General features: G+C 48.9%; 1 protein-coding gene across 4 annotated transcripts in view; it reads left to right on the top strand.

Moving 5' to 3' along the window:
• AGAP3 (ArfGAP with GTPase domain, ankyrin repeat and PH domain 3) overlaps positions 1 to 22,468 on the top strand; it is a 393,235-nt gene extending 370,767 nt beyond the window's left edge. For 2 of the 4 annotated variants that reach the window (XM_073551710.1, XM_073551707.1), the window contains exons 13-18: positions 7,916 to 8,080; positions 12,672 to 12,826; positions 12,907 to 12,997; positions 18,027 to 18,249; positions 21,568 to 21,823; positions 21,904 to 22,468. In XM_073551710.1, the coding sequence (XP_073407811.1) occupies positions 7,916 to 8,080; positions 12,672 to 12,826; positions 12,907 to 12,997; positions 18,027 to 18,249; positions 21,568 to 21,823; positions 21,904 to 22,047 (1,034 nt within the window). In that variant the 3' untranslated portion in view covers positions 22,048 to 22,468. The remainder of the gene's footprint in view (positions 1 to 7,915; positions 8,081 to 12,671; positions 12,827 to 12,906; positions 12,998 to 18,026; positions 18,250 to 21,567; positions 21,824 to 21,903) is intronic. The other 2 variants (XM_073551708.1, XM_073551709.1) reach the window with 1 other exon arrangement.
• Positions 22,469 to 24,417: the final 1,949 nt, after the last annotated feature.

The raw sequence follows: 24,417 nt of genomic DNA, 5'->3' as shown, positions 1-24,417 counted from the left end.
GTCTCGCTTCCTGTTTTTCTGTCTTCCTCTTTTTTCTTCCCCTCTCACTTCCTGTCTTTCTCTCTCTCCCTCTCTTGCTTCCTGTCTTTCTCTCTGCCTCTCTCGCTTCCTGGATTTCTCTCTCTTCTTCTCCTGCTTTCTCGCTGTCTCTCTTGCTCTACCCCTATTGCTTCCGGTCTTCCTCTTTTCTCTCTTTCTCTCTCGTTTCTTGTCTTTCGCTCTTCCTCTCTTTGTTCCTGTCTCTCTCTCCCTCTCTCGTTTCCTGTCTCTGTCTTCCTTTCATTCTTCCTGTCTTTCTCTCTTCCTCTCTCGTTTGCTGGATTTCTCTCTCTTCTCCTGCTTTCTCAGTCTCTCTCTTCCTCAACCCCTATCGCTTCCTGTCTAACTCTCTTCTCTTTCTTTCTCTCTTGCTTCCTGTCTTTCTCTCTCTCTTCCTGTCGCTTTTCTCTCTCTTCCTCTTCCCTTCCTCTCTCATTTCCTGTCTGTCGCTCTCACTTCCTGTCTTTCTCAGTCACCCTTGCTTCGTGTTTGTCTCTCCCTCTTGCTTTCTGTCTTTCTTTTTCCTCTCCCTCTCACTTCCTGTCTTTCTCTCTTCCTGTCTCACTGTCTTTCTCCCTCTCGCTTCCTTTCTCTTACTCTAAAATTCCTTTTGCTTCCTCACTGTTCTTCACTCGCTTAATCTTTGTCTTCTTCACGCTTTCTCTCTCTTCCTGTCTTTCTTCCTCCCTCGCGTCATGTCTCTTTTTCTCTTCCTGTTTTTTGTTTCTCTTTTCCTGTCTCTCTTACTGTCTTTCTTCCTCTTTCTCCCTCTTTCGCTTCCTATTTTTATCTTTTCTCCCCCTTTTGTCTACACCTCTTTCTATCACTTCCTGTGTTTCTCTTCCTCTCTCGCTTTTTATCTCTTTTTTTTTTCTCTTCCCCTCTTCTCTCTTTTCTCTTTCTTCCTCTTTCTTTCTCTCACTTCCTGTTTTTCTTTACTTCCTCTCTCGCTCCCTGTCTTTCTCTCTTCCTTTTTCTCCCTCTCTCGCTTGTGACGATCCCACTGCTGACACCGGTATGTCACGGGTGGAGGGATGCGACGCACTGCCGGCACACGGCTATCACAGGCACAGTGGGGGATTATCTTAGTTATCCCACCCCTGGCACCATGTGACAAAAATTCAGCAAGCTAGTCTTGCCCTGACAATTTATCGCAGGGGGGTTATTTTGAATGCCCCACCTCTGCTAACAACCTTCTACAAACTGCGGGGATTTATGTGTATCCCACTTTCTCAGTTCCACTTTGGAACTCGCAGCTCTCCGGCGCCCCCCTTATCCTCAGGTCAGTCAGGGAACTACACCTAGGATAATTGGTCACCGGCCGGCTGCTTCAATGAGGTCTGGCCACCCGGCACGCTGCGGTGAGGGAATTATCAATGCTCTGGCCGCAGCCACCCCAATTAGCTTATCAAATCCCATTCCGTCACAGCCAGCTGTACCCGGGACCCAAATCACATTTTGCCGCCACCAGCTACGATTTACTTAATCAATGACTTAATTAAGAGGGTCCGTAGCAAACCTCCAAATTAGTAGCGATTATCTAAAGGAGCTTAAGTTCGTTTCTTAGAGCATGAAGACAGACTGATAATTTTACGATTTATTCCCCAAAGTCGGGCAGTGATTACAAATATAAAAAGTTGTTACAAAGTTGAGACATTAAATATGTACATCGCAAAATATAAAAATAACAGGGATGAAAACATTAAGTACACTTACAGTTGCTTAATTGTCTTTAGGCAGCCATGTGCTAGGGGGATGGGCAGCAGCCATACGTCCCCAGACATCTGGTAGGTCCTTTCAGCATGAAAACTCCAGCTCAACTCAATGGTTTGAACCTTGGCATGCCTTATGGCCTCTGCTGTGTGACCTCACAAAAGGGATTGGCCGGGGAGGTTCGTATAACCACGCAGACGGTATCATTTGTTCTAGTTTCCTGAATACAATAAAACAAAACCAAGCATGCCGTAGTTAAGACACACCATTTGGGAGTAATCCATATATCAGTTTCTGGTGGTGTTAGAACCATGAAAATTAGGGGTTAGAAAGCTGGTTTCGTGCCCTACGCAGAAATGTGGGTTTTATATCTCTGCCGTGAGTGAGGTGCACGCTAGAACTTCTTTTAATATCTCTCAATCATATGCTTGCCCCGCACGGCTCAAACAAAGAAACTCTTTCCCTTAACTAATCATCATTCGTTTCTGTGGAGAGGGGCCAAATGCTTGCAGAGGAAGTGTCCTATTACCAATGCGGACACAGAGCTGTTAAGGAGTGGGGAAGGGGGGATTGCAGGAGCTGACAGTCTACAATGTCATCAGTAGAGTAGCAATGGGAGATTTCTAAAATGTCCCAGCAAAATCATATCTTACAGTACATTACACGCTGTCACGTGTCGGTAGGGGGAAAACAGGAAGCATGGAACCTGGGCCCCTGAACCGCCCCTCAGGCTAAGGGGGTGCCCTGACTCTCCTTGGGAGTACACTTGATGGTAGTGAGGCCCAAGTCCCCGACCTGTCCCTATCTCCTGTTTAGCCCTGAGCTAAACCCTCTCCCCAGGAGGTGAGACAGGGAAAACGTGTACTGCACCAAATAACAAACAAGGAAAGATACGACAGACACCTAAGGGTAAAATAAACTAAAAAACAAGACTTAGGGTCCCGTTATATTTAGGCATGCACCAACGATCCCGACAACGATACGAACCGGTCAGGATCACTGGTGCATCGCTAAATGGTCGCTCGTGAGCTACCAAACAGGCAGATCTCACTAGCGACGCAGCAGCGGTCGATTCTTACCTGTCACACGCAGTGATGATGTCTTCTTCTGCCCGCGTCCGCGCGTCCATCGTAGGCGCCAGCAGGAAGCAGGACGGCCCAGGACGTTCTCGCGTGATCAGCGGGGCAGCCGGTCGGAGGTAAGTATCACACATAGCGATATCGCTAGCAATATCGCTGCTGCGTCACAAAATCGGTGATGCTTAAGCAATATCGCTAGCGATCTCGCTTAGTGTGACAGGGCCTTTAGCTTCTCTTTGCTACTAATGCTTCGAGCAGCATAGTAAGGCACCAGAACAAGGAGATAGCTGGAGCTCCACTGCAACACAGCCTGCTCCTGAGTCTAGCTTGGTGGGTCTCCAAATGAATAATATCACCAACAGTGAGTAGCAGCATCTGATGACCCTTTATAGGAAGGAGTGAGTGGTCACACCTGCTGACTGACTAAACATGTAGTAACCCCAGCGGCCACTGGGGGGAGGGGAACCCAGAAGCAGACTCACTAAACTTGTAGTAACACCAGCCGCCACCGGGGGCAAAAACCCATATTGACCCCCAAGGGCCGGAAAAGAAAAAGGATTGTATAAGAGTCCAGACTCTGACACAGATCCAAAAATAGATCGTGACAGTACCCCTCCTTCAATGAGAGGCCTCTAGATCCTCAACACTGGACCTCACCAGAAAAACACCTACGGTGAGGACGCCTAGATCCACCAGAGTTCACTTCAGCGACCACCTGACTCTCAGGTTCATGGCAAACGTGGGCTGATGGAGGTGACAACGTAAGCTGTTGTGAGTTCATTTTTCCCTTCACCATTGAGGTCTGATGAACTCCCTCCTCTGGTGAAGGAAGGTAGTGAGACTGATTACCTGGGCAGCTAGATGATAACTGGGTGGCTGGAATTGAGGACTGGATATAAGGCTGCCGACGCCCTTCTTCCTGGCTGGTGATTTTCCTGCTGGATTCTTGGAGACCAGTCTGATTCCTGCGTCTCAAAGCTAAGTTTTTCTGCTCTGCTTTGTATTCTTCAGTTTTGTTTTTGTTTTGCCTTGTTTTTTGGGAGTTCTGCCATCCCCGGCCGGGGGTGAGCTGAATTCCATTTTTGTCTCTGATCTGTTGATCTTTTGCTCTGTCTTCAGAATATACCTGAGTGCTGATATAGTCTTTTGAAGCCTAGCGACTTCAGGGCCTGTTTTTCCTATAAGTCGGTTGGCTCATTTTGATAGGGTTTTTGCGGATGGCAGACAGCAGCTTTCCTATCCTGTCCTATGTAGTTAGCTTGGGCCCCATCATTTGCTCAACCTATCTTTCTATCTGTGTTAGTGTTTTCATCTTGCTTCACCGTCATTATATGTTGGGGGCTGCCTATTGCTTTGGGGGCTGCTCTGGGGCAGTTTAGTTTTTCCCCTTTCTGTCTTTAGGCTATGTAGCTCTCCGGCTGTGATCGAGGGGTCTTGGGCACCGTAGGAACCCCCCACGGCTACTGCTAGTTGTTGTGGATAGGTTCAGGGGTCTGCAATCCGATAGCTGCCAACCTCTCTGGTTTTTCTGGACTTAGTTGGCATTTTGTTTTTTCCTCCTTCGGTGACTCATCACAACAGTAAGCTCCGGAGGCGCCACAAATCTCCAGAGAGCCAACCTGGGGAATGAGTTGTGTACGGGCATTACTGGGGGCAACTCCAGCTGGTAAGTCCTCGGGCTGGGAATGGCCGACACTCGATACAGCCTGATCACCCGAGAACTCCAGACTCCTGCAGCACACTTCCACCGTATGCTTTTGGTGGACACCCATACATACTCATTTACACCCAGGTCTGGACCTGATCATTTATTGCCACACACACGTTTGCCACAAGATGGTGAACTCTTCACAGAACCGACAACAGAGGTGTCCCCCTGTATCATCACACTCACACCCCCACAATGCTCAGAAGGAGTCACCATCCTCCTCTGACCCCTCCTCCCAAGAGGACTAAGACACCCAGGGTTAGCATGTGGTGAGGGTAGAGACTTGCCCCTACTCCCTGGCAGCACCTCTGCTGCCCCCACTGGAGTAGAAGGGGATGGTTGTAGAATGACGGCAGAGACAGTAGCCCCCAGGCAGCAGCCCTCACACGACTGACCCCAGCCGACTACTTCCCTAGACCGCCAATCTATTACCGGGTTGTGTTTTTCCAACCACGGGAGGCCTAAAACGATAAGTACTGGCATTCCCTCCAAGACGTAGCATGACAGAGACTCCTCATGATGAGTCCCTATACGCAGATGTATGTTATCCATGACTTCGGTCAACTTCCCCTGGCTAAGTAGGACAGAGTCAATGGCCTGGACGCTTAGGGGTTTGGCTAGCGTCCTACAACTCAGGCCATGGGTCCGGACAAAGTGAGCATCGACCAGATTGACTTCTGCTCCACTGTCCACAAGCACCGGTAGACCCTCAGGCTCCCCAACAAGCACCACCTCCGCAGGCAGGTTACACTGAGGGGAAGAAATGGAGGAAATATACACTCCCTGGTCGCCTCCCTCCACACAACCAGGGGGACGTGGCTTCTTAGCTGGTACAGAAGATTTGGCTCACATTGGGCAGATTCCGATGAAATTACCAGTCTCCCCACAGTAAAAATATGCCCCCCACCACGGCGTACTGCAGGCGACACCGTTTGGGCTCTTCCCATCTGCATGGGTTCATCCGTCAGCACTGGTGTATCCTCCTCCATAGCAAGGACTACAGGGGGCACATTTGGTGTATGCCTCTCCCTGAGGCATCTATCCACCCAGATGACAAGGGACATGGCGGCCTCCAATGACCTGGGGGCGGCGTACTGCACCAGAGTATCCTGCAACTTTGGAGACAGACCCTGCACAAAATGACTCCTAAGGGCAGGGTCATTCCACTGTGTGTTAGTGGCCCACCTCCTAAACTCTAAGCAGTACTCCTCAGCAGGCTGGCCCCCCTGCTTGATCTTACGGAGTCGTGTTTTCGCTAGGGAGACGCCATCAGGATCTGCATACACCAGCGCCAATGCCGCAAAAAACTCGTCCACTGATCGTAAATATGGTGAATCGACTGGCAGGGACATAATGAAGGGACGTAATGATTTCCCACCCGTTGTTCCTCACTCCCTGATGAACGAGGACGGAGCCTGAAGTATAACTTATAGGCCTCCTGAAAAAACAAAAACGTATCTCTTCCTCCAGAGAACTTGTCAGGGAGAGATATTTTGGGTTCTTGTTGAACCTGTACCAAGGCCCCAAACCCCACCAACTGTTGCAGCTGCTGCACCACCTCACCGAGCAGCACCCTAAGTGCATCAGTGAGGGACTGAAGCAGTGTGGCAAAGGCCTGCATTTGGGCCATGGCTCACCAGAAAAAAAGTGTGGGTTTGTGATAATGTCACGTGTCAGTAGGGGGGAAACAGGAGACGTGGAACCTGGGCCCCTGAACCGGGAAAACGTGTACTGCACCGAATAACAAACAAGGAAAGATACGACAGACAGCTAAGGGTAAAATAAACTAAAAAACAAGACTGAGCTTCTCTCTGCTGCTAATGCTCAGAGTAAGGCACCAGAACAGGGGGATAGCTGGAGCTTCACTGCAAGCAACACAGCCTGCTCCTGAGTCCAGCTTGGTTGGTCTCCAAATGAATAATATCACCAACAGTGAGTAACAGCACCTGATGACCCTTTATAGGAAGGAGGGAGTGGTCACACCTGTTGACTGACTAAACATGTAGTAACCCTAGCGGCCACCGGGGGAGGAACCCAGCAGCAGACTCACTAAACTTGCAGTAACACCAGCGGCCACCGGGGGCAAAAACTCATATTAACCCCCGAGGGCCGGAAAGGAAAAAGGTTTGAGAGTCCAGACTCTGACACAGATCCAATAATGGATCATGACATTCGCTTCCTGTATTTCTCTATCTCTCTTCCTTTCTCTCCATCTCTCGCCTCCTGTCTTTCTTCCTCTCTCTCGCTTCCTGTCTTTTTCTTTTCCCCTCTCTTGCTCTCACTTCCTGTTTCTCTTCCTTTCTTGTTCCGCTCTGCCTCTGTCCCTCTCTCGCTTCCTGTCATTCTCTTTCTCGCTATTTCTCTTGCTTCCTCACTATTCCTTACTTGCTTTGTCTTTCTCTTCTGCACTCTTCCTCTCTCTTACTATCTTTGTCATTTTTCTTCCTCTCACATTGTTTCTATTCCTCTCTCCCTCTCACTTCCTGACTTTCTCTTCCTTTCTCGCTTCATCTTTCTTTTGCTTTCTGTTGTTCTCTTCCTTTTTCGCTTCCTGTCATTATCTTCATTTCTCGTTTCCTGTTGTTCTTTTCCTTTCTCACTTCCTGTCGTTCACTTCTTCTTTCACTTCCTGTCTTTCTCTCGCTTCCTGTCTTTCTCTTGTGCTCTTGCTCATTCTTCCTCTCTCGGTTTGTCTTTCTCTTCCACAATCTTCCACTCTCTTCTTGTCTTTCTCTTTTTGTTCTTCCTCTCGCACGTGTTGTTTCTTTCTATTCCTCCTCCCTTTCTCTTCCTCTCACTTCCTCTTTCTCTTCATTTATCGCTTAATCTTTCTCTCGCTTCCTGTCATTCTCTAACTCTTTCACTTCCTGTCTTTATCTTCTTCCTATTTCGCTTCCTCACTCTTCTCACTTTCTGTCTTTCGCTTCCTCTTTTCCCCTCTTACTTTCTGTCATCCTCTTTCGCTTCCTGTCTCTCTCTTACATCCTGTCTCTCTCTTACATCCTGTCTTTTTCTCGCTTCCGATCTTTCTCTTCCTCTCTCCCTCTTGCTTCCTGTCTTTCTCTTCCTCACCCTTCTTTTTTTGCTTCCTGTCTTTCGTCTTTGCTTCCTTTCTTCCTATTTAGCTTCCTCACTCTTCTTTTCTCACTTCCTGTCTTGCTCCTGCTCTCTTCCCCTCTTACTTCCTGTCTTTCTCCTCTTCTCCCTTCATTCATCCCCTCTTCCTGTCTCCCTTTTCCTCTCCTGCTCTGTCTCCCTTCTCTCATGTCCCACCTATGACTGGCTTGGTGTCTTTTTTCTTCTTTGTATAGCAGTGTTTCTTCTTTCCTTGTGTATGTTGCTATTTGTGTTGCCTCATTTGTGGCTTTATTTCTAGGCGTGTCTCCTAGTGACTCACTAATTCCCTCTTCAAATATGGGGGGCACCGCAAGCCCAAAATTAGATCCTCCACCTTCTCCTCATGCTAATCGTAAAAAACATCGCAGGAAAAAGAGCAGTGGTCCCCAGCGCCCTGAGGGAGGTGTGCCTGCTGCGGGGGAAGGTAACCACATGACTAGATCGTCTGATGGAATATCCTCGGCTGGCAGCCATCAAGGAAGAATTTCCACATTACCAGGGAAAAAGTAATTTACTGAACCCCGGACAATAAAGATCACAGAAAGAAGACGGCCGCCAAATTTACCAACACCTGGTTACACTGATACATGTAGTCCTCAGATTCCAGCATTTTAGTGATACCCAAACTTTTAGATCAGGCGGTCGCCCAGCACTATATAAGTGCTCCCCACAAGGACAAACCCCTATATACCCTGCCACCACTAGATTACCATCTGCACCCTGCACAAAAATGGGAAAATGTTCAATAAAAAGATGAAAAAATGCGTAAAACACAAGATACTGGTCAATATTTTGGCCAAACTACACGCCTCACTCTATAGTGTGACCGCTCTTACAGTACAGAGCTCTATAGTGTGACCGCTCTTACAGTACAGAGCTCTATAGTGTGACCGCTCTTACAGTACACAGCTCTATAGTGTGACCGCTCTTACAGTACACAGCTCTATAGTGTGACCGATCTTACAGTACAAAGCTCTATAGTGTGACCGCTCTTACAGTACAGAGCTCTAAAGTGTGACCGCTCTTACAGTACTCCACTCTATAGTGTGACCGCTCTTACAGTACAGAGCTCTATAGTGTGACCGGTCTTACAGTACTCCACTCTATAGTGTGACCGCTCTTACAGTACAGAGCTCTATAGTGTGACCGCTCTTACAGTACACAGCTCTATAGTGTGACCGCTCTTACAGTACAGAGCTCTATAGTGTGACCGCTCTTACAGTACACAGCTCTATACTGTGACCGCTCTTACAGTACAGAGCTCTATAGTGTGACCGCTCTTACAGTACTCCACTCTATAGTGTGACCGCTCTTACAGTACAGAGCTCTATAGTGTGACCGCTCTTACAGTACACAGCTCTATAGTGTGACCGCTCTTACAGTACACAGCTCTATAGTGTGACCGCTCTTACAGTACAGAGCTCTATAGTGTGACCGCTCTTACAGCCCACAGCTCTATAGTGTGACCGCTCTTACAATACAGAGCTCTATAGTGTGACCGCTCTTACAGTACACAGCTCTATAGTGTGACCGCTCTTACAGTACAGGGCTCTATAGTGTGACCGCTCTTACAGTACACAGCTCTATAGTGTGACCGCTCTTACAGTACACAGCTTTATAGTGTGACCGCTCTTACAGTACACAGCTCTATAGTGTGACCGCTCTTACAGTACAGAGCTCTATAGTGTGACCGCTCTTACAGTACAGAGCTCTATAGTGTGACCGCTCTTACAGCACAGAGCTCTATAGTGTGACCGCTCTTACAGTACAGAGCTCTATAGTGTGACCGCTCTTACAGTACACAGCTCTATAGTGTGACCGCTCTTACAGTACAGAGCTCTATAGTGTGACCGCTCTTACAGTACAGAGCTCTATAGTGTGACCGCTCTTACAGTACAGAGCTCTATAGTGTGACCGCTCTTACAGTACAGAGCTCTATAGTGTGACCGCTCTTACAGTACACAGCTCTATAGTGTGACCGCTCTTACAGTACAGGGCTCTATAGTGTGACCGATCTTACAGTACAAAGCTCTATAGTGTGACCGATCTTACAGTACAAAGCTCTATAGTGTGACTGCTCCTACAGTACACGGCTCTATAGTGTGACCGCTCTTACAGTACAGAGCTCTATAGTGTGACCACTCTTACAGTGCAGAGCTCTATGGTGTGACCGCTCTTAAAGTACACAGCTCTATAGTGTGACCACTCTTACAGTACAGAGCTCTATAGTGTGACCGCTCTTACAGTACACAGCTCTATAGTGTGACCGCTCTTACAGTACAGAGCTCTATAGTGTGACCGCTCTTACAGTACAGAGCTCCATAGTGTGACCGCTCTTACAGTACAGAGCTCTATAGTGTGACCGCTCTTACAGTACACAGCTCTATAGTGTGACCGCTCTTACAGTACACAGCTCTATAGTGTGATCGCTCTTACAGTACAGAGCTCTATAGTGTGACCGCTCTTACAGTACAGAGCTCCATAGTGTGACCGCTCTTACAGTACACAGCTCTATAGTGTGATCGCTCTTACAGCACACAGCTCTATAGTGTGACTGCTCTTAAAATACAGAGCTCTATAGTGTGACCGCTCTTACAGTACAGGGCTCTATAGTGTGACCGCTCTTACAGTACAGGGCTCTATAGTGTGACCGCTCTTACAGTACAGGGCTCTATAGTGTGACCGCTCTTACAGTACACGGCTCTATAGTGTGACCGCTCTTACAGTACAGAGCTCTATAGTGTGACCGCTCTTACAGTACACAGCTCTAAAGTGTGACCGCTCTTACAGTACAGAGCTCTATAGTGTGACCGCTCTTACAGTACACGGCTCTATAGTGTGACCGCTCTTACAGTACAGGGCTCTATAGTGTGACCGCTCTTACAGTACACAGCTCTATAGTGTGACCGCTCTTACAGTACAGAGCTCTATAGTGTGACCGCTCTTACAGTACAGAGCTCTATAGTGTGACCGCTCTTACAGTACGCAGCTCTATAGTGTGACCGCTCTTACAGTACGCAGCTCTATAGTGTGAACGCTCTTACAGTACGCAGCTCTATAGTGTGACCGCTCTTACAGTACACAGCTCTATAGTGTGACCGCTCTTACAGTACAGAGCTCTATAGTGTGACCGCTCTTACAGTACAGAGCTCTATAGTGTGACCGCTCTTACAGTACAGAGCTCTATAGTGTGACCGCTCTTACAGTACAGAGCTCTATAGTGTGACCGCTCTTACAGTACACAGCTCTATAGTGTGACCGCTCTTACAGTACAGGGCTCTATAGTGTGACCGATCTTACAGTACAAAGCTCTATAGTGTGACCGATCTTACAGTACAAAGCTCTATAGTGTGACTGCTCCTACAGTACACGGCTCTATAGTGTGACCGCTCTTACAGTACAGAGCTCTATAGTGTGACCACTCTTACAGTGCAGAGCTCTATGGTGTGACCGCTCTTAAAGTACACAGCTCTATAGTGTGACCACTCTTACAGTACAGAGCTCTATAGTGTGACCGCTCTTACAGTACACAGCTCTATAGTGTGACCGCTCTTACAGTACAGAGCTCTATAGTGTGACCGCTCTTACAGTACAGAGCTCCATAGTGTGACCGCTCTTACAGTACAGAGCTCTATAGTGTGACCGCTCTTACAGTACACAGCTCTATAGTGTGACCGCTCTTACAGTACACAGCTCTATAGTGTGATCGCTCTTACAGTACAGAGCTCTATAGTGTGACCGCTCTTACAGTACAGAGCTCCATAGTGTGACCGCTCTTACAGTACACAGCTCTATAGTGTGATCGCTCTTACAGCACACAGCTCTATAGTGTGACTGCTCTTAAAATACAGAGCTCTATAGTGTGACCGCTCTTACAGTACAGGGCTCTATAGTGTGACCGCTCTTACAGTACAGGGCTCTATAGTGTGACCGCTCTTACAGTACAGGGCTCTATAGTGTGACCGCTCTTACAGTACACGGCTCTATAGTGTGACCGCTCTTACAGTACAGAGCTCTATAGTGTGACCGCTCTTACAGTACACAGCTCTAAAGTGTGACCGCTCTTACAGTACAGAGCTCTATAGTGTGACCGCTCTTACAGTACACGGCTCTATAGTGTGACCGCTCTTACAGTACAGGGCTCTATAGTGTGACCGCTCTTACAGTACACAGCTCTATAGTGTGACCGCTCTTACAGTACAGAGCTCTATAGTGTGACCGCTCTTACAGTACAGAGCTCTATAGTGTGACCGCTCTTACAGTACGCAGCTCTATAGTGTGACCGCTCTTACAGTACGCAGCTCTATAGTGTGAACGCTCTTACAGTACGCAGCTCTATAGTGTGACCGCTCTTACAGTACACAGCTCTATAGTGTGACCGCTCTTACAGTACAGAGCTCTATAGTGTGACCGCTCTTACAGTACAGAGCTCTGTAGTGTGACCGCTCTTACAGTACACAGCTCTGTAGTGTGACCGCTCTTACAGTACAGAGCTCTGTAGTGTGACCGCTCTTACAGTACAGGGCTCTGTAGTGTGACCGCTCTTACAGTACAGGGCTCTATAGTGTGACCGCTCTTACAGTACAGAGCTCTATAGTGTGACCGCTCTTACAGTACACAGCTCTATAGTGTGACCGCTCTTACAGCACACAGCTCTATAGTGTGACCGCTCTTACAGCACACAGCTCTATAGTGTGACCGCTCTTACAGCACAGAGCTCTATAGTGTGATCGCTCTTACAGCACACAGCTCTATAGTGTGACCGCTCTTACAGTACAGAGCTCTATAGTGTGACCGCTCTTACAGTACAGAGCTCTATAGTGTGACCGCTCTTACAGTACAGGGCTCTATAGTGTGACCGCTCTTACAGTACACGGCTCTATAGTGTGACCGCTCTTACAGTACAGAGCTCTATAGTGTGACCGCTCTTACAGTACTCCTACCCAGATTATTAAAGTCTCCATTGTTTGGCAGATTAGAAAGTGCAGTCATTCATTTACCTCTTCTTCACACAGAACCCGAGGAGTCTTATGGCTTTGTGATTGTCTCGCTGAGTGGTCAGAGTTGGCATTTCGAGGCGTCTATCTATGACGACCGTGAGCTTTGGGTTCAGGCCATTGAAAGCCAGATCTTGGCTAGTTTGCAGAGCTGCGAGAGTACAAAAAACAAGGTGAGCTACAAGACGTAATGAGTGCTAAAGACTTCAGACTATCCCTCACTGCCCCATAATTAGCTCTCCTCTTCTTCCAGACACGACTCGGCAGTCAGAGTGATGCACTCGCCATCCAGTCTATACGGAGTGTGAGAGGAAACAGCCTGTGTGTAGATTGTGACACTGCCAGTGAGTAGCTACCTGCTAGATCACAATCTCAGAATTTATTTGTGTTGATCTTTAGAAATATCATGTATCTGAATTGTTATCCCTGAAGCTAGTGTTCACACTGTATAGATCTCCCGGGAGTCGGTGTCCACACTGTATAGATCTCCCGGAAGTCAGTGTCCACACTGTATAGATCTCCCGGAAGTCAGTGTCCACACTGTATAGATCTCCTGGAAGTCAGTGTCCACACTGCATAGATCTCCCCTCCCGGGAGTTGGTGTCCACACTGTATGGATGTCCCGGGAGTCGGTGTCCTCACTGCATAGATCTCCCCTCCCGGGAGTTGGTGTCCACACTGCATAGATCTCCCCTCCCGGGAGTTGGTGTCCACACTGCATAGATCTCCCTCCCGGGAGTTGGTGTCCACACTGCATAGATCTCCCCTCCCGGGAGTTGGTGTCCACACTGTATAGATCTCCCCTCCTGGGAGTTGGTGTCCACACTGTATGGATGTCCCGGGAGTCGGTGTCCACACTGTATAGATCTCCCGGGAGTCGGTGTCCACACTGTATAGATGTCCCGGGAGTCGGTGTCCACATTGTATAGATGTCCCGGGAGTCGGTGTCCACACTGTATGGATGTCCCGGGAGTCGGTGTCCACACTGTATGGATGTCCCGGGAGTCGGTGTCCACACTGTATGGCTGTCCCGGGAGTCGGTGTCCACACTGTATGGCTGTCCCGGGAGTCGGTGTCCACACTGTATGGCTGTCCCGGGAGTCGGTGTCCACACTGTATGGCTGTCCCGGGAGTCGGTGTCCACACTGTATGGCTGTCCCGGGAGTCGGTGTCCACACTGTATGGCTGTCCCGGGAGTCGGTGTCCACACTGTATGGCTGTCCCGGGAGTCGGTGTCCACACTGTATGGCTGTCCCGGGAGTCGGTGTCCACACTGTATGGATGTCCCGGGAGTCGGTGTCCACACTGTATGGATGTCCCGGGAGTCGGTGTCCACACTGTATGGCTGTCCCGGGAGTCGGTGTCCACACTGTATGGCTGTCCCGGGAGTCGGTGTCCACACTGTATGGCTGTCCCGGGAGTCGGTGTCCACACTGTATGGCTGTCCCGGGAGTCGGTGTCCACACTGTATGGCTGTCCCGGGAGTCGGTGTCCACACTGTATGGCTGTCCCGGGAGTCGGTGTCCACACTGTATGGCTGTCCCGGGAGTCGGTGTCCACACTGTATGGCTGTCCCGGGAGTCGGTGTCCACACTGTATGGCTGTCCCGGGAGTCGGTGTCCACACTGTATGGCTGTCCCGGGAGTCGGTGTCCACACTGTATGGCTGTCCCGGGAGTCGGTGTCCACACTGTATGGCTGTCCCGGGAGTCGGTGTCCACACTGTATGGCTGTCCCGGGAGTCGGTGTCCACACTGTATGGCTGTCCCGGGAGTCGGTGTCCACACTGTATGGCTGTCCCGGGAGTCGGTGTCCACACTGTATGGCTGTCCCGGGAGTCGGTGTCCACACTGTATGGCTGTCCCGGGAGTCGGTGTCCACACTGTATGGCTGTCCCGGGAGTCGGTGTCCACACTGTATGGCTGTCCCGGGAGTCGGTGTCCACACTGTATGGCTGTCCCGGGAGTCGGTGTCCACACTGTATGGCTGTCCCGGGAGTCGGTGTCCACACTGTATGGCTGTCCCGGGAGTCGGTGTCCACACTGTATGGCTGTCCCGGGAGTCGGTGTCCACACTGTATGGCTGTCCCGGGAGTCGGTGTCCACACTGTATGGATGTCCCGGGAGTCGGTGTCCACACTGTATGGATGTCCCGGGAGTCTGTGTCCACACTGTATGGATGTCCCGGGAGTCTGTGTCCACACTGTATGGATCTCCCGGGAGTCTGTGTCCACACTGTATGGATGTCCCGGGAGTCGGTGTCCACACTGTATGGATGTCCCGGGAGTCGGTGTCCACACTGTATGGATGTCCCGGGAGTCGGTGTCCACACTGTATGGATGTCCCGGGAGTCGGTGCCCACACTGTATGGATGTCCCGGGAGTCGGTGCCCACACTGTATGGATCTCCCGGGAGTCGGTGCCCACACTGTATGGATGTCCCGGGAGTCGGTGCCCACACTGTATGGATGTCCCGGGAGTCGGTGCCCACACTGTATGGATGTCCCGGGAGTCGGTGCCCACACTGTATGGATGTCCCGGGAGTCTGTGCCCACACTGTATGGATCTCCCGGGAGTCGGTGCCCACACTGTATGGATCTCCCGGGAGTCGGTGCCCACACTGTATGGATCTCCCGGGAGTCGGTGCCCACACTGTATGGATCTCCCGGGAGTCGGTGTCCACACTGTATGGATGTCCCGGGAGTCGGTGTCCACACTGTATGGATGTCCCGGGAGTCGGTGTCCACACTGTATGGATGTCCCGGGAGTCGGTGCCCACACTGTATGGATGTCCCGGGAGTCGGTGCCCACACTGTATGGATCTCCCGGGAGTCGGTGCCCACACTGTATGGATGTCCCGGGAGTCGGTGCCCACACTGTATGGATGTCCCGGGAGTCGGTGCCCACACTGTATGGATGTCCCGGGAGTCGGTGCCCACACTGTATGGATGTCCCGGGAGTCGGTGCCCACACTGTATGGATGTCCCGGGAGTCTGTGCCCACACTGTATGGATCTCCCGGGAGTCGGTGCCCACACTGTATGGATCTCCCGGGAGTCGGTGCCCACACTGTATGGATGTCCCGGGAGTCGGTGCCCACACTGTATGGATGTCCCGGGAGTCGGTGCCCACACTGTATGGATGTCCCGGGAGTCGGTGTCCACACTGTATGGATCTTTCAGGTGTATATACAGTGAACCTTTTTCAGTTCTGTTGTTCAGTGGTAGTGTTAAGCAAAGCTAAAGAATTGTGACCAGAATATACACTCACTGGCCACTTTATTAGGTACACCATGCTAGTAAGGGGTTGGACCCCCTTTTGCCTTCAGAACTGCCTCAATTCTTCGTGGCAGAGATTCAACAAGGTGCTGGAAGCATTCCTCAGAAATTTTGGACCATATTGACATGATGGCATCACACAGTTGGCGCAGATTTGTCGGCTGCACATCCCTGATGCGAATCTCCCGTTCCACCACATCCCAAAGATGCTCTATTGGATTGAGATCTGGTGACTGAGGAGGCCATTTGAGTACAGTAAACTCATTGTCATGTTCAAGAAACCAATCTGAGATGATTCGAGCTTTATGACATGGCGCATTATCCTGCTGAAAGTAGCCATCAGATGTTGGGTACATTGTGGTCATAAAGGGATGGACATGGTCAGCAACAATACTCAGGTAGGCTGTGGCGTTGCAACGATGCTCAATTGGTACCAAGGGGCCCAAAGAGTGCCCAGAAAAAATTCCCCACACCATGACACCACCACCACCAGCCTGAACCGTTGATACAAGGCAGGATGGATCCATGCTTTCATGTTGTTTTCGCCAAATTCTGACCCTACCATCCCAATGTCGCAGCAGAAATCGAGACTCATCAGACCAGGCAACGTTTTTCCAATCTTCTACTGTCCAATTTCGATGAGCTTGTGCAAATTGTAGCCTCAGTTTCCTGTTCTTAGCTGAGAGGAGTGGTACCCAGTGTGGTCTTCTGCTGCTGTAGCCCATCTGCCTCAAAGTTCGACGCACTGTGCGTTCAGAGATGCTCTTCTGCCTACCTTGGTTGTAACGGGTGGCAATTTGAGTCACTGTTGCCTTTCTATCAGCTCGAACCAGTCTGCCCATTCTCCTCTGACCTCTGGCATCAACATGGCATTTCCGGCCACAGAACTGCCGCTCACTGGATTTTTTTTCTTTTTCGGACCATTCTCTGTAAACCCTAGAGATGGTTGTGCGTGAAAATCACCGTAGATCAGCAGTTTCTGAAATTCTCAGACCAGCCCTTCTGGCACCAACAATCATGCCACGTTCAAAGGCACTCAAATCACCTTTCTTCCCCATACTGATGCTCGGTTTGAACTGCAGGAGATTGTCTTGACCATGTCTACATTCCTAAATGCACTGAGTTGCCGCCATGTGATTGGCTGATTAGAAATTAAGTCTTAACACACAGTTGGACAGGTGTACCTAATAAAGTGGCCAGTGAGTGTATGTTGATATAAGTGCAATGTATACGTGCAAATTCACACTGTAGTCATTTAACAGACAGAACCTAAGATAAAACCAATATGAGCGAGCACCCTGGAGTAAATAAATGGTAATAGTACATTAACACAAGGGAATTATTTGACACGATTTTGATCAAAAGCATAAACGCCATCCCATCGCGACAATGTGTATCCTATCTGGACGGACCCCGACTCTTACACCTCAAAATCGATTATGTAGAAGAATAAAAAAGGTCTAATGCCAAATTAATGAGAGGCGAATGTCAATGAGCTGTGTGCGAGCAGACCGCCACGTTTCACTGCCAGCTGGTGCAGCTTCCTCAGGGGTGGCAGTGCCATGTCTCAGCTTTTTTTCTATTTACCTGTCCTTTAGATTGGGGGTTTATTCATACCACATGTATACTTTGTATTGGTCACCGCTGGGCTCTCGCCTCTGCTTGTGCACTGCTGTGTATGAATCCTAATGTTAGGAACACAGGCTGGGGCCTCCCGGATTTTTCACAAGACGGGGGCTGCTGTTTATGTGTGTCGTATAATGTGTCTATATAATGTGGTTCTGTTCGTCCGCAGTTATTTGTGATTGCTGAACTCGATCATTTTGAGTTTTTTGGAGGGGCTCATCCTCCCGAGTGTAGCCTTCCTTATTTCTCTCCAAACAATTTCCTGCTGAACTTGATGTTATGAGGTTGTTCCTAAAAGCTCCATAGATTAGACCCTAATCTTCACAGATAGGACAGGAAGATGAGAGAGATGTTGGAGGCTTGGAGCCGACATCACACAAGGCTTCCTCTGCTCCTGGCTCACAAGTTTCTCACTTTGTGGCGGATGTCGCGGCCCTCTCACATGTGACCTCTCTGCTCTTTTTTTCCTTTAGGTCCAGACTGGGCTAGTCTTAACCTAGGGGCACTGATGTGTATTGAGTGTTCTGGGATACATCGTAACCTCGGGACTCACTTGTCTCGAGTGCGGTCCCTTGATTTGGACGACTGGCCAGTGGAACTTACAATGGTCATGATGGCAATGGGGAACAGTCTTGCCAATGCTGTTTGGGAGCACTGTACGGAGGGTTACACCAAGCCGAGTCCTGAGAGCTCCAGGTGAGTGCGGAACACAAGACCTGCCCCAATCCCCAATATTCCCCCCAAATAATAAAATACATACTGAAAATCCCACGATGAATAGAATGCAGCTCCTTATACATGTTACACCAAGGTGTGTATGTGACGAAGGGTCCAGGCGTCCATCTTGCTTCACATTCCTGGGAGGCGCCACATCAGAACTTCTCACATCACAATCAGATTTGTATGATAATAGAACGAGCTGCTGCCTGCCTTCACGTTATAGATCAAGTTAAAAGAAATAGTGGCGTGTTAACCTCTTCATGACAGAAAGCTTTTGATTTTTAAAGGGGTTGTCCACTACTTTCCAACTCCTTTTCAACGTTCCTAATGACCCTAAGCATACTTGCCTCCCTGACTGGTGCTGCATAGCCAGTCTGTGTGCTACAGTCTTGTTTATCAGCGGTCTGTGATGGGCTGCAGCCTTCAAACGTGTATAATGGAACCGTGAAGCCTGCAGCATTCACACTCTGACACAAACGAGCTCACGGTGTATGGAGTGGAGGAGCAGCCCTGGTCAAGGATGCAGGTATGTCTTCATTTTGTTGCAAGCCCATGAATGAAGACCGAAAATGGAAACATTTATTTACATTAAATTCCAAATATAATTTGCTCACCCAGTGAAACATCATCCCTCTCATCGCCGTGTCTGATGAAGAACATTATGGCTTTGTGTGACAGTGGATGATGGCTGATGCCCACCGACAAAATCCCAATCTGCCTCAACTCAAGTCTTACTCAAGATTCTAGTTTATTACAATAAAATAAGATTACAAAAGTAAATCCGGCAGATAGAGGCGAGAGGCTTAGATTGTCCTGAACTGTGTGTTTCCAGCTTTAAAAGCTGTATGCAAGTGCTGAAAGTAGCTGGAATACCCCTGTATGCAGGCGCACGTGACCGTAGGCCTGCTTCACGTGACAGTAGGCCTGCTTCACGTGACCGTAGGCCTGCTTCACGTGACCGTAGGCCTGCTTCACGTGACAGTAGGCCTGCTTCACGTGACAGTAGGCCTGCTTCACGTGACAGTAGGCCTGCTTCACGTGACCGTAGGCCTGCTTCACGTGACCGTAGGCCTGCTTCACGTGACCGTAGGCCTGCTTCACGTGACCGTAGGCCTGCTTCACGTGACAGTAGGCCTGCTTCACGTGACAGTAGGCCTGCTTCACGTGACAGTAGGCCTGCTTCACGTGACAGTAGGCCTGCTTCACGTGACCGTAGGCCTGCTTCACGTGACCGTAGGCCTGCTTCACGTGACCGTAGGCCTGCTTCACGTGACCGTAGGCCTGCTTCACGTGACAGTAGGCCTGCTTCACGTGACAGTAGGCCTGCTTCACGTGACAGTAGGCCTGCTTCACGTGACAGTAGGCCTGCTTCACGTGACAGTAGGCGGGCTCACGTGACAGTAGGCGGGCTCACGTGACAGTAGGCGGGCTCGACGTGACAGTTGGCCTGCTTGACGTGACAGTAGGCCTGCTTGACGTGACAGTAGGCGGGCTGACGTGACAGTAGGCGGGCTCACGTGACAGTAGGCGGGCTCACGTGACAGTAGGCGGGCTCACGTGACAGTAGGCCTGCTCACGTGACAGTAGGCCTGCTCACGTGACAGTAGGCGGGCTCACGTGACAGTAGGCCCAGCTCATCTGACCGTAGGCCCGGCTCTCCCTACTCTGTAGATGTGGTTGTTGCCCTTTCCCTGTACCAGGAGGCATCACATCATTTGTCTCTAATTCCTCCTGCTCTTTCTACCCCATTCATTTCAGGTGTAATCATGTTTCTTATGCTAGGCAGCAGATTGTCCCTGAGCAGCAGAGCAGTGTCTAAGTAGAAAATTGAAGACAATGTGACGGAGGTGCCACTCATGCGCTGCCGATGATGAATCCCCAGTATATCCAATGGGACATATTGAATGATTGAAAAGGTTTACAGAGTCAGCGCGTTTTGAGGCCACGCAGGACCTCTTCATCAGGACAGGCACCTCTGGTGGATTCATCAATGGCAGCACATGAGTTGCACCTCCGTCACATTGTCTTAATCCAGTTTGGTCCTTTCAAGACCGGTGTCCTTGCAGCAGCCGAGTGATTCTATATGCGAGATGCACATTGTTTTGTAGCAGCCATACTCGGTGAGTGAATTCTCTTCCTTCACGCCTCATTTTTCATCGGGTAAGATGCTATTGCACTCTCTTTATCCCAGTTTTCACTACTTTTAAGTAGAAGATTGTGTCAGGAGTAATTACAGCTCTACCATACATTATAACAGAGGACAAACAAGCAGCTGTACATAGACTCGTGTCTATGAGATGGAAGAGGGATCCCGGGAACTTTAGGGAGTCCCACTCACAGCAATGCAATGGCACCATCAACACACAGCTTCCGCAGAGAGCAGGGTTTATTTTATGATGATAACATACATACTTCTGATCACCTGCCAAGCCTTCAGACTTTGCTGAATTTGCTACAAGCTTGAACAACCCCCATGAATTCTTGGCCCTTCCCCCGCATTGGTCACCTCTATAGTCACTGCTATATCGCAGAGGTTTTGACATTGTAGCAGCTCAGGGCTTTTATCTTTATGACACCGCCTTGCTGTGACTGCACCCTCATATGCCACTTCACCGGGGCACATGAGGCATTGTGGGTGGTAGCCATACAACTTTCAGGTCTTCTGTGCGAGAGGGGTCAGCGTGATTCGGAAGATATCGCACTACTGACTGTCGGCGCTCTCATCATCCAGGCATCTGTTTTTCATGGAGAGAACTTGTACCCATTATAGTTTATGAATCTGATCATCAGTCCGTGTGTTTTTGTGGACCAAATGATCTGCACTAAAACATGTGGAGTTACAGATCAATCTCACCAATGCAAATCTATGGGTTTGGCGTTAAAGAATCGGACAGCACTTGAAGGCCATCCCTGTGCCATCTGTATGCCGTCTGATTTTCATGTTTGTTTGATAGGAGAAGCTTGGAAAAACTTATTGTATGTAAAAAAGCAAAAAAAAAAAAATTTTGATTAAACACTGATGGCAAAAAGTAGACACACTGACGAAACACTGATGAAAATGGGCCTTGAGATCGGTGGCATCCACGTAAGTCCTCAGTAGAGGCAATGGGCAGGTTCTCTTGTGGCCGCACTGCGGAGTGACCCCAGTGCAAACGCTCAGTAGCTGCCATCACTGTCTCTTGTCTCCTCGTTCACCGCTCTCTGACCACCACCTTCTCCTTTAATACCTTTTTCTACACCATCCCCATCTCATGAACATAACCATCGTCTATTCTAACTTATGTTGTGATGCAGGGAAGAAAAGGAACGTTGGATCCGGGCAAAGTATGAGCAGAAATTGTTTTTGTGCCCTCTGCCGGCATCTGATGTACCTCTTGGACAACAGCTGTTACGGGCTGTGGTGGAGGATGATTTACGGATGGTGGTTACGTTACTTGCTCATGGGACCAAGGAGGAGGTGAATGAAACATATGGAGATGGCGATGGTCGATCTGCTCTTCATCTTTCTGCTGCAATGGCCAATGTTGTGTGTACACAGCTCCTGACCTGGGTGAGTCATTTGGACCTTTGGATTGGGCTTTAGTTGGGAGTATCATCTTCTATTTACATCTTTTTTTCTTCTTTTCATAGTATGGTGTGGATGTCAAATGTTGTGACGCCCGGGGGCTTTCACCGCTGGCATATGCCCGCCGGGCTGGCAGTACAGAGTGTGCTGAGATTCTGCTACAGTATGGCTGTCCTAATGACCACTGCAGTCCAACACCTGCTCTTTGATAGTAGTTGACTATCTCTGGCTTCTGAAATTCGCCTGTGACCTCTGTGATCTGGGGACATTCTCACATTGGTGACGTGGCTCTGGCAGCCATTTTTAACTCCTTTTAGAGAAGATAATACTCTTTGTTTCTCAGGATACAGGATGTTACCTCCCGAGTCCCCTTGGTTGTACTTACAAATTGCTGAAGCACCAGGATTCGAGAAGCATCCGTCATTTCTATCATGGACCGTTGTGTATGGCCGGATCTGTCTCATGAAGCTGTGTATTTAAGACGAGTATAAATTATTGTTTGGTACGGATATTTAATGCACCCCTCATCTCTGTCTCTAGTAGGGGTAGAGAATATTGGAAATAGGGGTGCTTGTTCTGTAAGGTCACAATCCCATGAAATGCCATGTTTATGGTGACTCTGCTGATCAATATGGTCTCTGTCCTCTGTGTCTCATTCTTCCTAAAACACCTGGTACATCATATATAGTGTGAATATCTCCCAGCCTGTATATCCCCGGTAGGTACTAATGCTAGTCGGCACATAGGGTGGGCTTATATATGTTTATTTTTCTGTAGGGATATACATACAGTGGGGCAAAAAAGTATTTAGTCAGTCAGCAATAGTGCAAGTTCCACCACTTAAAAAGATGAGAGGCGTCTGTAATTTACATCATAGGTAGACCTCAACTATGGGAGACAAACTGAGAAAAAAAAATCCAGAAAATCACAGTGTCTGTTTTTTTTCATTTTATTTGCATATTATGGTGGAAAATAAGTATTTGGTCAGAAACAAAATTTCATCTCAATACTTTGTGATATATCCTTTGCTGGCAATGACAGAGGTCAAACGTTTTCTGTAAGTCTTCACAAGGTTGCCACACACTGTTGTTGGTATGTTGGCCCATTCCTCCATGCAGATCTCCTCTAGAGCAGTGATGTTTTTGGCTTTTCGCTTGGCAACACGGACTTTCAACTCCCTCCAAAGGTTTTCTATAGGGTTGAGATCTGGAGACTGGCTAGGCCACTCCAGGACCTTGAAATGCTTCTTACGAAGCCACTCCTTCGTTGCCCTGGCGGTGTGCTTTGGATCATTGTCATGTTGAAATACCCAGCCACGTTTCATCTTCAATGCCCTTGCTGATGGAAGGAGGTTTGCACTCAAAATCTCACGATACATGGCCCCATTCATTCTTTCATGTGCCCGGATCAGTCGTCCTGGCCCCTTTGCAGAGAAACAGCCCCAAAGCATGATGTTTCCACCACCATGCTTTACAGTAGGTATGGTGTTTGATGGATGCAACTCAGTATTCTTTTTCCTCCAAACACGACAAGTTGTGTTTCTACCAAACAGTTCCAGTTTGGTTTCATCAGACCATAGGACATTCTCCCAAAACTCCTCTGGATCATCCAAATGCTCTCTAGCAAACTTCAGACGGGCCCGGACATGTACAGGCTTAAGCAGTGGGACACGTCTGGCACTGCAGGATCTGAGTCCATGGTGGCGTAGTGTGTTACTTATGGTAGGCCTTGTTACATTGGTCCCAGCTCTCTGTAGTTCATTCACTAGGTCCCCCCGCGTGGTTCTGGGATTTTTGCTCACCGTTCTTGTGATCATTCTGACCCCACGGGGTGGGATTTTGCGTGGAGCACCAGATCGAGGGAGATTATCAGTGGTCTTGTATGTCTTCCATTTTCTAATTATTGCTCCCACAGTTGATTTCTTCACTCCAAGCTGGTTGGCTATTGCAGATTCAGTCTTCCCAGCCTGGTGCAGGGCTACAATTTTGTTTCTGGTGTCCTTTGACACCTCTTTGGTCTTCACCATAGTGGAGTTTGGCGTCAGACTGTTTGAGGGTGTGCACAGGTGTCTTTTTATACTGATAACAAGTTTAAACAGGTGCCATTACTACAGGTAATGAGTGGAGGAAAGAGGAGACTCTTAAAGAAGAAGTTACAGGTCTGTGAGAGCCAGAAATCTTGATTGCTTGTTTCTGACCAAATACTTATTTTCCACCATAATATGCAAATAAAATGAAAAAAAAACAAACAATGTGATTTTCTGGATTTTTTTTTCTCAGTTTGTCTCCCATAGTTGAGGTCTACCTATGATGTAAATTACAGACGCCTTTCATCTTTTTAAGTGGTGGAACTTGCACTATTGCTGACTGACTAAATACTTTTTTGCCCCACTGTATGCACAGTATGTATAAGACTGAGATATGGTTTGAGAAACCTCATCCACATCTTTCAGGTCTTTTCCATCTTATTCTGTCTGCTGTGAAGCTACATAGCAAGCCTACAATGAAAAACGTAAGTGTGGGTGCTCAGATGGCAAACTAATGAAGGACGTGGGGTGAGGCTGAAAGGCTGAGGTCCTG

This window comes from Dendrobates tinctorius, unplaced genomic scaffold (assembly GCF_039654945.1).
Source record: "Dendrobates tinctorius isolate UK_male_01 unplaced genomic scaffold, ASM3965494v1 ptg000179l, whole genome shotgun sequence".
Classification (NCBI taxonomy): Eukaryota; Metazoa; Chordata; class Amphibia; order Anura; family Dendrobatidae; genus Dendrobates; species Dendrobates tinctorius.
This window is presented reverse-complemented; position numbering and strand designations above follow the sequence as displayed.